The sequence below is a fragment of the Vulpes vulpes genome, chromosome 3, assembly GCF_048418805.1.
Source record: "Vulpes vulpes isolate BD-2025 chromosome 3, VulVul3, whole genome shotgun sequence".
Classification (NCBI taxonomy): domain Eukaryota; kingdom Metazoa; phylum Chordata; class Mammalia; order Carnivora; family Canidae; genus Vulpes; species Vulpes vulpes.
The window spans coordinates 17,749,476-17,761,937 of NC_132782.1; the positions used below are offsets into that span (position 1 = coordinate 17,749,476).

General features: G+C 35.0%; 1 protein-coding gene and 1 long non-coding RNA gene across 4 annotated transcripts in view; one reads left to right on the top strand and one right to left on the bottom strand.

Moving 5' to 3' along the window:
- LOC112916405 (uncharacterized) overlaps window positions 1-12,462 on the bottom strand; it is a 188,115-nt gene that overhangs the window by 75,090 nt on the left and 100,563 nt on the right. The window contains exon 11 of the long non-coding RNA XR_012000324.1: window positions 9,777-9,889. This is a non-coding gene — a long non-coding RNA (uncharacterized lncRNA). The remainder of the gene's footprint in view (window positions 1-9,776; window positions 9,890-12,462) is intronic.
- PDK1 (pyruvate dehydrogenase kinase 1) overlaps window positions 1-12,462 on the top strand; it is a 29,439-nt gene that overhangs the window by 3,112 nt on the left and 13,865 nt on the right. For 2 of the 3 annotated variants that reach the window (XM_072751960.1, XM_072751962.1), the window contains exons 3-8: window positions 2,506-2,577; window positions 4,716-4,900; window positions 5,199-5,294; window positions 6,328-6,405; window positions 7,938-8,014; window positions 9,583-9,681. In XM_072751960.1, coding sequence (XP_072608061.1) covers window positions 2,506-2,577; window positions 4,716-4,900; window positions 5,199-5,294; window positions 6,328-6,405; window positions 7,938-8,014; window positions 9,583-9,681 — 607 coding nt within the window. The remainder of the gene's footprint in view (window positions 1-2,505; window positions 2,578-4,715; window positions 4,901-5,198; window positions 5,295-6,327; window positions 6,406-7,937; window positions 8,015-9,582; window positions 9,682-12,462) is intronic. The other variant, XM_072751961.1, reaches the window with a different exon arrangement.

Genomic DNA, 12,462 nt, shown 5'->3' on the forward strand with positions numbered 1-12,462 from the left:
GTCTTGCCAAAGGCAGTACCGGGGAGCTGGGATTCAAGCCCCGATTTGTTTCTTTCTACCGTGCTATAGTCAGAATGATAAAATGTATTAAAGGGTGTGTATGTGTATTTTTAACAAACCGAATTTATTTTATTTAACTATATTTATCAAACATGAAAGTTAAAATCTTTTTTCCACCACTTAAAAATAATTAGAAGTTAGTGGAATCATATAAGAAACTATGATCTCTGTTCTAAAAAATGACAGTGGCAGTGCATACATATGCGGTCGCTTAAATACAGCCTTTTTTGTTAATGTTACTAATTTATTTTATTTTTTTAATGTTACTAATTTAAAAGTATTATACTCTTAAGCATTACCCATTTCAAACAAAAGAGTTTACCAGAATTGAGTCTTAAGTAGAAAAAAAAATTAGCTGTAAGATTTTTCCCAGTTATGATTCATGGAGATCTTAGCGCTTTTTTGTGGTATCATAGCTTACAGGAGAAACTGATGAAACTTCAATTTTAAAAAACAAGCGAAAGCAGTATGACTGCTATAATATGTGATAATGAGATGCTATCTAGTTCAAATACGGGACAACTATAAATGTGGTTTAAAGAAGAAACATTTGTTTAGGAACTATGATGGAATATAAAATGAGAACATATAATTTTCTATGGAAGCTTATTCTTGTTTTTTAAATTCTTCATTAAAAATAGAATATGCTGCATTTTGAAATCTGATCTGTGCCTAAAACGTTGTAGGTGCTCAATTATCTCTTGAATAAAGAGCATAGTTTTTCTTGCCAGTGAAGAGAAAAACGTATGGGTTAAAGCAAATACCAGAATCTTTGGAATGTTTTGGACTGCGGAGAGGCACGCTGCTTGTCAAGAACAGCTTTTCAAACCAACATATGGATTTACAGAGTTTTAAAACATTTTCATTGCCCCTGGATGCCTACTAAAGACAGTTGTAGATAAAGTGCCAACAGAGCAGCCAAAGCAGATCCTATATTATCGAAGGTCACTGAATAGTGAAGTGTTTTCAGCTCTGGCCCTGTACTGCCATTGTGCTTGGCAGCATAACCTTGAGAAAGTCATTTGGCTTTCCTCATTTTGCTCCTTCCTTAGCAGGCCATTTGCCACCTTGACTCGTTAGGTAGATCAAAAACCTACATTTTCATGACTTTTGTTTTGCTTCAGCTCTGTTTAAAAGAACCATGTGGTAAATTATAGGCTTTTAACAAATATTTGTTGACTGGACATAAGCTATTAACCTGGAGAGTATGTGCTTCTAAAGGATAACCACTTTCAGCTCCAGCTGGTCATTGCCAATGCAGAAACACTGTCCAGATCAGCTGGTTTTTGTGTACTTAAAGAAAAGCCACAAGTCTAGAGTGAAAAAGCACAACAAACAAACAAACAAAAAACCCAATTTTACTTAGGGACACCTGGGTGGCTCAGTGGTTGAGCATCTGCTTGGCTCGTGATCCCAGGGTTCTGGCATCAAGTCCCATATCAGGCTCCTCACAGGGAGCCTGCTTCTCCCTTTGCCTATGTCTCTGCCTCTCTCTGTCACCCATGAATAAATAAAATCTTTTTATTTTATTTTATTTTTTTGAGAGATTTTGTTTGAGAGAGACAGATAGTGCAGAGATAGCAAGAGAAAGCATGAGAGAGGAGAGAGAAGCAGGTTCCCTGCGAGGGCTTGATCTCAGGACCCAAAGCCAAAGGCAGATGTTTAAACAACTGAGCCACCCAGGTGCCTCATACAAGTCTAGATTTTTAATTTAAAAATTTCCCAATTGAAAGACTGCAACTACTTAAAGATTTTTTAAAACACTAAAGGCCAATAAGGAGTATGAGATTTTAACAGATTTTAGGTTAAACCGAGGTGGATGGGCCTCCACATTTTACTGAAACTAAAACAAGTTAAATCATTTGCCCCAGATCACGTAGTTAATGGTAACAGACTCAGTTCTCGTGACAGTCAGCATTTATACTGTATGGTGGTAAATTTAAGAAGCTGAAAAGCTATTTTAGAGTATAGAAGTATATAAAAGGAAGTAGGAAATCTTAAAATTCTTTTTTTTGAAAGAATTTATTTATTTGAGAGAGTGTGCACCAGCACAGGCATGAGAAGGGTTGGGGGGGGGGGGGACAGAAGGAGAGGGAGAAGCAGATTCCTGGATAAGCAGAGAGCCTGATGTGGGGCTCCATCCCAGGACTCTGAGATCATGACCTGAGCTGAAGCAGCTGCTTAACAGACTGAGACACCCAGGCGCCCCAAAATCTTAAAATTCTTAAATCAGATTTAACCTATGTTTTTAGGAGAAAATGAAACTTCTGCTACTTTGTGCCAGGCACTTTGCTTAAATGTAAATGGGTCTAAAAATCCTACTTCAACCATAATTTGTAGCACTATTCTATATTAAAAGATACTAAAAATACCTTTTTATATTTTCACAATATTGAACTTTCAAAATATAAAAGAACAAATTTACCCTGCTGATTTGCATTTTAGGTATATCCAGAGTCTTCAGGAACTTCTTGAATTTAAAGACAAAAGTGCTGAAGAGGCTAAAACTATTTATGAGTGAGTACAATATTTGGACCCTATTCTGAATACAATTTTTATATTCTTTAAATGTCATATGAAAAATATAAATGTATTGAGCTTAAACTTGCTATTGGGTTACTTTAGGGAAATTAACTTTCAGTTTCTCTCCACTCCAGAACATATTATAGTATACGTGTCTATAGCAGCTCATACAGGTAAGGCAAATACTGTAAATCAGTAAATATAAGACATGACACAGTTCAAGTGCGATGATCAGTGGAAATCTAGATGTGGCCTCGGTGCCGTTTGGATAATAGGGGACCTGTGAGATCTTTCAACCTGGACAGCGCATTCCTCTTTGAGCTCCAGCCAATCCTTGGCAATGCAGAAACACCATCTAGATTGTCTGATTTTTGTGTGTGTTTAAAGAAAAGCAGTAAGTTTAGATTTTTAATTTTTTTTTTAAAGATCTTATTTAAATATTCATGGGAAACACAGAGAGAGAGGCAGAGACCTAGGCAGAGGGAGAAGCAGGCTCCTTGTGGGGAGCCTGATGCAGGACTCTATCCCTGGACCCCAGGATCACAATCTGAGCCAAAGGCAGATGCTCAACTACTGAGCCACCCAGGTGCCCCAAGTTTAGATTTTTAATGTAAAATCTCCCAATTTTAAAGATTGCAGCAAATTAATTTTTTTTAAAAGAATGAAGGCTTATAAAAACACATCTGTGGGTCTCACTTTATGACCTCTGGTCTGTAAAATAATGGAAGTAATATGACCAATTTAATAACCACCATACCAGCATTAATAAACCCAGGTAGTCTTCCCAGGCAGTTATCTGCTTATTCCCATGAACATTGCTCAGAACTTGAAGACCACTTCTTTTGTTGTCCTCAAAGTGTATTACATACACTTTTTTCTTTTTGTTACTGTCTCTAAAGATGATGGCAACATTTCACTTTTTAAACATATTTTGGTCTGAAAATAACATCAAGGATTTACTCTATGCCTAGGTATGAAGCACACTGTGTATTTAATCTTTAAAACAATGCTATTGAATTAATACTGTCTGTGCACAGAAAGTTAAGAAACTTAAGGTAGCAATAAAATCAAATAGCCAGCTAGCAGTAGGATTAGGATTTGAACCCATGTCCTCTTACTTAAAAATAAACGTTATGCTACAGAACCTTCTGAAAATGGTGAGAGCTGAATCTAAAAAATAAGGAAAGCAGTCAAGCAGAATAACAGTTTTGGGGGTTTTAAAAAGAGAGAAGTGAAATAAAAGGCTGACTAGAAATGAGTCGTTTGTTGTTTTTGAGGAGTTTTGTTTGTATTTTGGATTAAGAGTTTGGTTTTGAAGCAGATTACAAACTAGGAATTCCAAAAATATTTTGAGCCATGATAGTATCATTGGAATAAGTTAATAGTACTCAAGCACTCATTCAGAAGTGTACATTCCCATGGGTATGTTACAAGGTAGATTTTGTTATTTCATGATTAAGGCTTCTTTTCTCTTTTATTTAGTTCTTTAAATTAACCATGCAGTAATATCTTCTAAATGACAGAAGTGGGAAGGCTGGGTGCCTTGAAAATTTTTAAGGCAACAGTCGGTTTTTCTTCTCTCCCATTTTTGAACTTATAGGTTCAATGGAATTAGAATTTCTTTCACTTTTCTGTTCTCAATGGTTCTTTCTCTTTTGGAACCATAGGGAATAGTTCTAAAACAGGCAGGCTTTATTGGCTTATTCATCTTTATTCCTTACAGAGCATGTGTTCCCTAGAAGCAAGCATTCTGTCTTCTTGTAATGCTGAAGGTCCCTGGAAGAGTGTCCTCATAGGGAGTGCTCAGATGATCTTAGTTGATAATGGTTTAAAAAAAAAAAAAAAAAACCTTAACACTGTTAGGATCATGTTTTGTGGCAGCCTCGCTTTTACGAGTTCCAAGAAAATAATTACGTTTCAAAAGTTTTATTTTGAAAGTTTTTGTACTGTCATATGTTACACATATTTATGATCTGAAATATATTTAAATAAGTGATGCTCTTTTTACTGAAATGAGGATTTCTTGCCTAGTATAAGTTAGTTAAACCTAGATTTTAGCATTAAATTCACTTGTCAAAATATTTGGCTGTTTTGACAAGATAGTTTTTTTTTTTTTTTTTTTTTTTTTTTAGCTTTACAGATACTGTGATTCGGATCAGGAATCGACACAACGATGTTATTCCCACGATGGCGCAGGGTGTGATTGAATACAAGGAGAGCTTCGGGGTGGATCCTGTCACCAGCCAGAATGTTCAGTACTTTTTGGATCGCTTCTACATGAGTCGCATTTCAATTAGAATGTTACTCAATCAGCACTGTAAGTCTCCAGAAGTCAAGAGAAGAAGCAAAATAAAGTGAATGTGTTGGCATATTTTAAATTTATTTAGGAAACTTCCTTTTAGTAAACATTTAATTTTACTTTTTTTGCCTATTGAGTACACAGACTGCCCTACAAAGGAGGTATTTTTATGGAATGTAAAATACTATGTTTATGTGTAAGGAAAATATCTGTTCTACTGTTTGGTACCATTTGGAGAAACCATATTCAAATCTGGTAAATGGCAATAGAGAGTTTAGCTCATTTTTTTTTTTGTTATTTTTTATTTTTTTGATAGCTTTATTGTTTGGTGGAAAAGGCAAAGGAAGCCCAGCTCATCGAAAACACATTGGAAGCATAAATCCAAACTGTGATGTAGTTGAAGTTATTAAAGGTAAATAGTTATATTTCTCCGTTGAGGAAGGATACAAGAATCAATATAGCTGAGTGTTATTTCTTGCTATTAAAACAGTTATTTATATCCTGAGACAAAATGTTAGGAGCAAATATGTGTGGATTTGAGACTGATCTTATAATGTTATTGTATATTATGTGTAGGATGAATATTTTGTTGATATAATGCTTTTTTAAGGCAAAGTATAGTGATATGAGGGTGTTGGTTACACTTCAAAAAGATTCAGGCTCCCCCCTCCCCCTTTCTAATACCCTACGCTAGGAGCCATAATTCATAGTAGTTTGGTTTGCATCTTTCCATACTTTTTTTCTGTTATACCACATATACTCATGAACATATGTAATCGCTGGTCTCACATGGTTTGTTTTTGGAAGATGGGGTTACTGTATGTGTATTTTTCTACAAGTTTATAGCCATCATACCACAAGTTTATAGCCATTCAGTACATATGGATAAACCTCAGGTTTTTGAATGGCTTAATGGGTATATCAGAATGTATTAATCCATTCTTCTGTTGTTGCATATTTAGGTTGTTTTCATTTTTTTATTACGAACAAAACTTCAGTGAACATCTTTAGATAAGTTCTGACTTTGCTAGTATTTTAGAAAGTAAGATTCCTAAAATTTAAAACATTGAAAATGCATTTAAAATTTTGATACCCCCAAAAAGATACCGAACAATGAATGAAAGTGTCCATATCCTAAACTTTCATGCTACATGTTTGTTATGTGTATTGTAAGTAGTTTCTTCACCCTGCTGTTTTTACTTTTTTATGGTGTCTTTTTCTATATGGATGGTTTTTTTTTTCTTATAATCATATCTGTCACTTTTCCTTTATGGCTATTAGGTTTTGTCATGTTGTACTTAAGAAGACCTTCCCCAAACTAGATTATTAAAGTGTATTTTCTTCTATAATAGCTAAAATTTCATTTATCAGTACTATTTCCATCTTAATGCATGATATAGAAGTAAATTTATTTTAATGCTTTTTTTTGTTTTGATTCACACCAGATGGCTATGAAAATGCTAGGCGTCTGTGTGATTTGTATTATATTAACTCTCCTGAGCTAGAACTTGAAGAATTAAATGGTAAGCCCGATGATGTCTTTTCCTCAATGAACAGTGTTGTGATTATCTGAGAAGGAATGATAAGAAGAATTTAGATATGTCTTAATATAAAAGGGCATTTCATCAACTTCTTTATTGAATATGAAAGCTCAGGGAGAAAATCATGTTAAGAGAGTGTGTGTGTATGTGTGTGCGTGTGTGTAATTTAGTTGGATTCTGTCTGAAATGCATTTGACTTCTTCCCCATTTTGTTTATATCTAATTGAAAATGTTGATTCTTTCCTTATTTTTGTTTCTGTTTTTGGTTAGTTACATTTGACTGTTACAGGCACTTCAATAATGTAGAGTTCACCCCTTAAGAATCGACTTCCTGAGTAATGAATCATTTTTTATTGTTAAGGAAGTAAAAAGACAGGAGGTGTGTAAGGAGGAAAGAAAGATGCTCATCTGCTGGAAAATCCATTTATCTCTGATGCTCTTTGCACCCTGACTAGGGCCTTTTGGACAAAAAAAATCAGATGTCTTGGAAGGAGATTGATAAGTCTCGCTGTGTTTCAGAGGGGTGGGGTAGTTTGGTAGAGGGAAAAACAGTTACTAAGTTAAGGTGACCCTTTAAGAAGAATAAAATTAAATAGGCTTTTCCTAAGCTGTATTCTGGACCTTATAGTGAAAGCGCAATGGAAGAAGTTCCTCAGTTGAAAATAGAATTGCTTCGTGTTTTTCTAAAGCCATATTAACTCTTTTGTTTCATAACAATACCATTCAGTAGAGAATCACAATGCACAGATGATAGTTTAGGAACCTGAACTGTGAGCAGTTTCCAGGTGTCCCATCCATGTTTCCACGGGGCGGTTTATTCAGAGGAGAGTCCAATTTATTGGATCAATTAGAATTCTAAGGTATGGTGAGTCTTACTCCTTTGATCTACTAAAAGTTCTGTTTTACATACTACCTGCCCCCCCCCCCCACCTCTGTCCCCACCACCGCATCCCCAGCTGGGCTTCTAAATTTAATAAAATGTTTGAATGTAGAATTCATATCCCTTGATAAATTGATGCTAGCTTAATTTAATTCAGATCTGTATACATAGAAATGCCTGAAATAAAACAAAAACATTCCACAGAGGTGAAACATTTTAAGCATTTTAGTGCTTATTTAAAAATGACTTTTAAAAAAAATAGTATATTTATGTGAGTTGGACCATGGAACATATAGACCTTAACACTTTCATTTTGGAAAGTAAAATTCTGACCTTAAGGCTGAGTGTCCTTTAAAAAGACTCACTGTCACAGAGAAAATGGGAAGCTCGGTTGGCTAGATGGTTATGCAGGGTCACAAAAATGACTGCAAACTCATGTTGTCACCATCAGTTATAAATCTATGTGACTATGGGGTCAAACCCTAATACAGTGAAGAACTGGGGTGGCAGTTCTCCCCCAAATAATATTATCCTCCATAGTAAATGTTTTCTTTTCATCACTACACAATATATTCTTAAAAATGCTTTAAGTACATCTCTCTGTACTTTTATATTTTTCTCTTCTGCTCTATAGCAAAATCACCAGGACAGCCAATACAAGTGGTTTATGTACCATCCCATCTCTATCACATGGTGTTTGAACTTTTCAAGGTTTGTAAAATAGTATTACATAACCTTTATCAGTCCTTTCCCGAGGTTAGGGATCTGCTCTGAAAGTGAAGTACTCTACGGGTTTTCCTCAGTTTCATTAAAAGATGTCATTTCATGCTCAGTGTCATGTCACATTGCTGGAGATCTGCCTTTTGTCCACACTGATGGGCACTTCAGTGCAGTGGTAAGCTGCACACCCGGAAGTCCGATTGGGTCTGAATACTAGTTCTGCCACTTAATCTGCATGTGACGTTGGGCAAATCAGCCAACCTTTTTGAGGCTACATTTCTTTTTCTGTAAAGAGTCTAATACTCTCCAGGTTATTATGAAGGTGTCCAGTACAATGGCAACTCAGTGTAGGTGCTCAATAAAGTTACATTTTTACAAAACAATATTTAGGAGAATGATTCTGAATTTTCCACCTTTAAAAGAACAGAGTCCCACTATTATATGTTTGTGGGACTTTTTGAGAAAGTCATTTATATTGATTTACAGGGCTTTTGCTATTATATTTGCTCTTTACAAAGAAAATTTCAAAAACTAAAATTATGCTAGAAACATTGGGAGTACTTTCCCCCCCAATAACACACCTATGACACTTGCTGACAGAAAAGTGAGTGATGAGGAGTACAGGTCCCTGTGGCTGAAAATAACTACCCTAAATCAAGCCTATGTAATCTCTCTTACTTTAGTTACCATGTCTTCAGCCAGCAGCAAACTAGTAAAGAGCAGAGGTGGCTTTCAACATGCTTATGAAAAAGAAAAATACGCTGAAACACAGAAAGTCTGACTGAATGTCATCTGGAGCCTAATCTTAAATAGCCTTTGGTAGAGATGATAGCATCTTCTCCTTAGGGACACTCAATTTTGATAGTAATAAAGTAATAAATGCAAAGAGTATAAAATGTTACTAGGGCCACACACTCTTATTTCCAAATGCAGTCCCATTTTTGCCTTTTAACCGTATCTAGTTTTATCAATTTCTACTCCAATGCTACATGTCATGTTATCTTTTAGTGCTTATAATATGTTGGCATTGTACACTGTGTATCCTTTAGGCATTGATCAAGAGTTTTAAGATGTAAATATCCTTAGTTTCAAATTAGTGGTGAATTAGATTAGTTTCTATGTCATAATAAGACCATTGCTGTGAATACTAAATGAAAAAATTGTTTTCCCCTCAAAGTCATTTATGGCAATTAAAATGATTCTTAAAAATCAAGACAAAACTTTTTTCAAAAATGAGGTTTGTTTGTTATCTTCTAAATTATAAAAGTATTTGGATACAATTTCGGCTTCAATGTAAACCAGTTAAAGTGTTGAGATGTCTGGTTTTGGAAAATAGAATTCAGTTGAAATCTTTAAATCAAAGTGTCTCACAAGTCCTCCAAAATGGACAATAATTTTTTAAGTAATTCTTTAAATATAATTATAAGAATTATGATACTTTGGCATATTTCCAACAAATTAAACATTTTTAAATTTCAAATTGTGCATATATATTGAAATTTATAATTCGTTTCTCTTTTTTAAAGTTGTATTTTGAGTGGAACCCTAATGTATTTCAGAATGCGATGAGAGCAACGATGGAACACCATGCTGACAAAGGCGTTTACCCTCCTATTCAAGTCCACATCACACTGGGTAATGAGGATTTGACTGTGAAGGTAAATGCTTTCTGGCTGTTTTGTTTTAATTGATGTACAGGCATGCACATAATTTTCTGAAGACATAACTTACTTTTAGGAGGAAGAAATCTTACCTCTAATAACTAATAAGCACATTCCTTCATTTATCTGGCAGATTATGGAAATTCTCCCCTGAGTCTGTTTCTATTCCGTTCCTTAATCCAGATGATTGAAGTAAAAGTAAATCCTGAAGACAGATAAATTTAACAGTAATCATGAATAGCCACTTTGATAAGTATACTTTAAAATATTGGGTGTTTACAGTCTTATGTAGATAGTACATACTTTTTCATTTTTAAACAATGTTTTTCAATCTACTTTTATGTTGTTTAATTTGCTTCTCATAAAACCTCTTAGGAGCACAAGTAATTTTACTGTTGATTTTTACAGATGTGGAAACTAAGACACAGTGATTAGCTCATAATTACCCAGCAAATAAAGACCACAGAACATGAAATCAGGCTCCTTGACCCCAGGCCTTTTCCACTGCGTTGTTCAGATAGTCCAATTTCTTGGAGTATGATGATTCTATTTTTTAATCATTTTAAATTTTGTTTTAAAGTAATAAATGCAAAGAGTATAAAATCAAATACATTAGTTCCTGGTCTAATTTATGGGTCATTACTCAGTCTTTTAGCTATTTTTTCTGGGATTTATTGGTGTATATTTATTTTTAAGATTTTTATTTTATTTTTGACACAGATAGCCAGAGAGCACAATTGGGGGGAACAGCAGAGGGAGAGGGAGAAGCAGGCTCCCCTTGGAATAGGCAGCCCAATGCGGGGCTCAATCCCAGGACCCTAAGATCATGGCCTGAGCCAAAGGCAGCCACTTAACTGACTCAACCACCCAGGCGTGCCCCTATTGGTATGTATGTATATATATATATATATATATATATATATATATATATATATATATATATATAAGATTTTATTCATTTATTCGTGAGAGACACAGAGAGAAAGAGAGGCAGAGACACAGGCAGAGGGAGAAGCAGGCTCCATGCAGGAAGCCCAATGTGGGACTCTATCCCGGGTCTCCAGGATCACACCCAGGGCTGAAGGCGGCGCCAAACCGCTAAGCCACCAGGGCTGCCCCCATTGGTATATTTTTTAAGTAGCATTCTGATATCACTATTTCTGAAATATAAAAATTGTTAACAGCAAATATTAGCTTTCTGTTAGGGTAGCTGAGGAATTAGCTCTTTTAGAGCACTTTCCCTCCCCAATGCAGCCTCAATTGCTATTTTCCTAGTATTTAGGTTCATACATGAAATTCTAGATTGACAATAATCATCTTGCAGAATTTTGAAGGCATCTATTGTTCCTTATTTTAAAAGTGTGTAATTCAGTTAATCAGCCATCCAAAAAAAGAGAAAATTTTCTATTTCCAACGATGTGGATGGAGCTAGGGGGGATTATACTAAGCGAAATAAGTCAGAGAAAGACAAATACCATATGATTTCACTCATAAGTGGAATTTAAGAAACAAAACCAATAAACATATGTGACCTTTTACAGCTATAAATTTCCCTCTAAGTACTGCTTTCTCTCTATCCTGTAAGTTTTTTTATGGTGTGTTTTCATTTTCGTTTATCTCAAAGTATTTTCTATTTTCTCTTGTGATTTCTCCTTTCACTCATTGGTTCTTTAGGAGTGTGTTAATTTGTATGTATTTGTTAATTCACACATTTTGTTCTGTTATTTCTAATGTCATTCCGTTGTGGCCAGAAAATACTGTTTGTATTATTTTGGTCCTTTTACATTTTTTGAGACTTGTTTTGTGGTTGGTCTGTGGAGAATGTTACATATCCTGGAGAATGTTTCATGTGTACTTGAGAAAAATGTATATTTTGTTGTTGGATAGAGTGTTCTCTAGATAGTACTTAGCCCTGGTTGGTTTATAGTGTTGTTCAGATCTTGTTTTCTTGTTGATCTTTTATCTTGTTGTCCTATCTGTTTTTGAAAGTGGGATATTAAAGTCTCCAACTATTATTGTGACTTGTCTATTTCTCCCTTCAATTCTCTCTGGTTTTGCTTCATATATTTTGGAACTCTGTTGTTAAAGTGTATGTATGTATATGATTTTATGTCTTATCATGCTCTATTGCCCTTTTATGACAAAATGTCCTTCTTTGTCTTGGTTGATGATTTTTGTCTTAAGGTTATTTTTTTCTGATATTTGTATAACCATCCCAGCTTTCTTTCGGTTTCTGTTTCTGTGTATCTTTTTCCAAGATTTTGCTTTCTTTTTTTTTTTTTTTAAAGATTTTATTATTTTTAAAGTAATCTCTAAACCCAATGTGGGGCTTAAACTCACAACCCCAAGATCAAGAGTTGCACACTCTTCCAACTGAGCCAGCTAGGTGTCCCCACCCATGATTTTACTTTCAGCCTGTTTGTGTCTTCATTTGTTTTTTTTTTTAAAGATTTTATTTATTCATGAGAGAAACAGAGAGAGAGGCAAAGACATAGGCAGAGGGAGAAGCAGGCTCCCTATGGGGAGCCTGATGCAGGACTCGATCCCAGGACCCAAGGGTGATGACCTGAGCTGAAGGCAGATGCTCAACCACTGAGCCACCCAGGCATTCCCTGTTTGTGTCTTTGAATCTAAAGTGTGTCCCTAACATATGGTTAGAATATACTTTTTTTCCTTAAATCCACCCGGCCAGTGTCCATCTTTTAATTTGAGTGTTCAAGTTGGTTGTACTTAACATAATTACCACTAATGTAGAATTTATATTTGCCATTTTGTCAT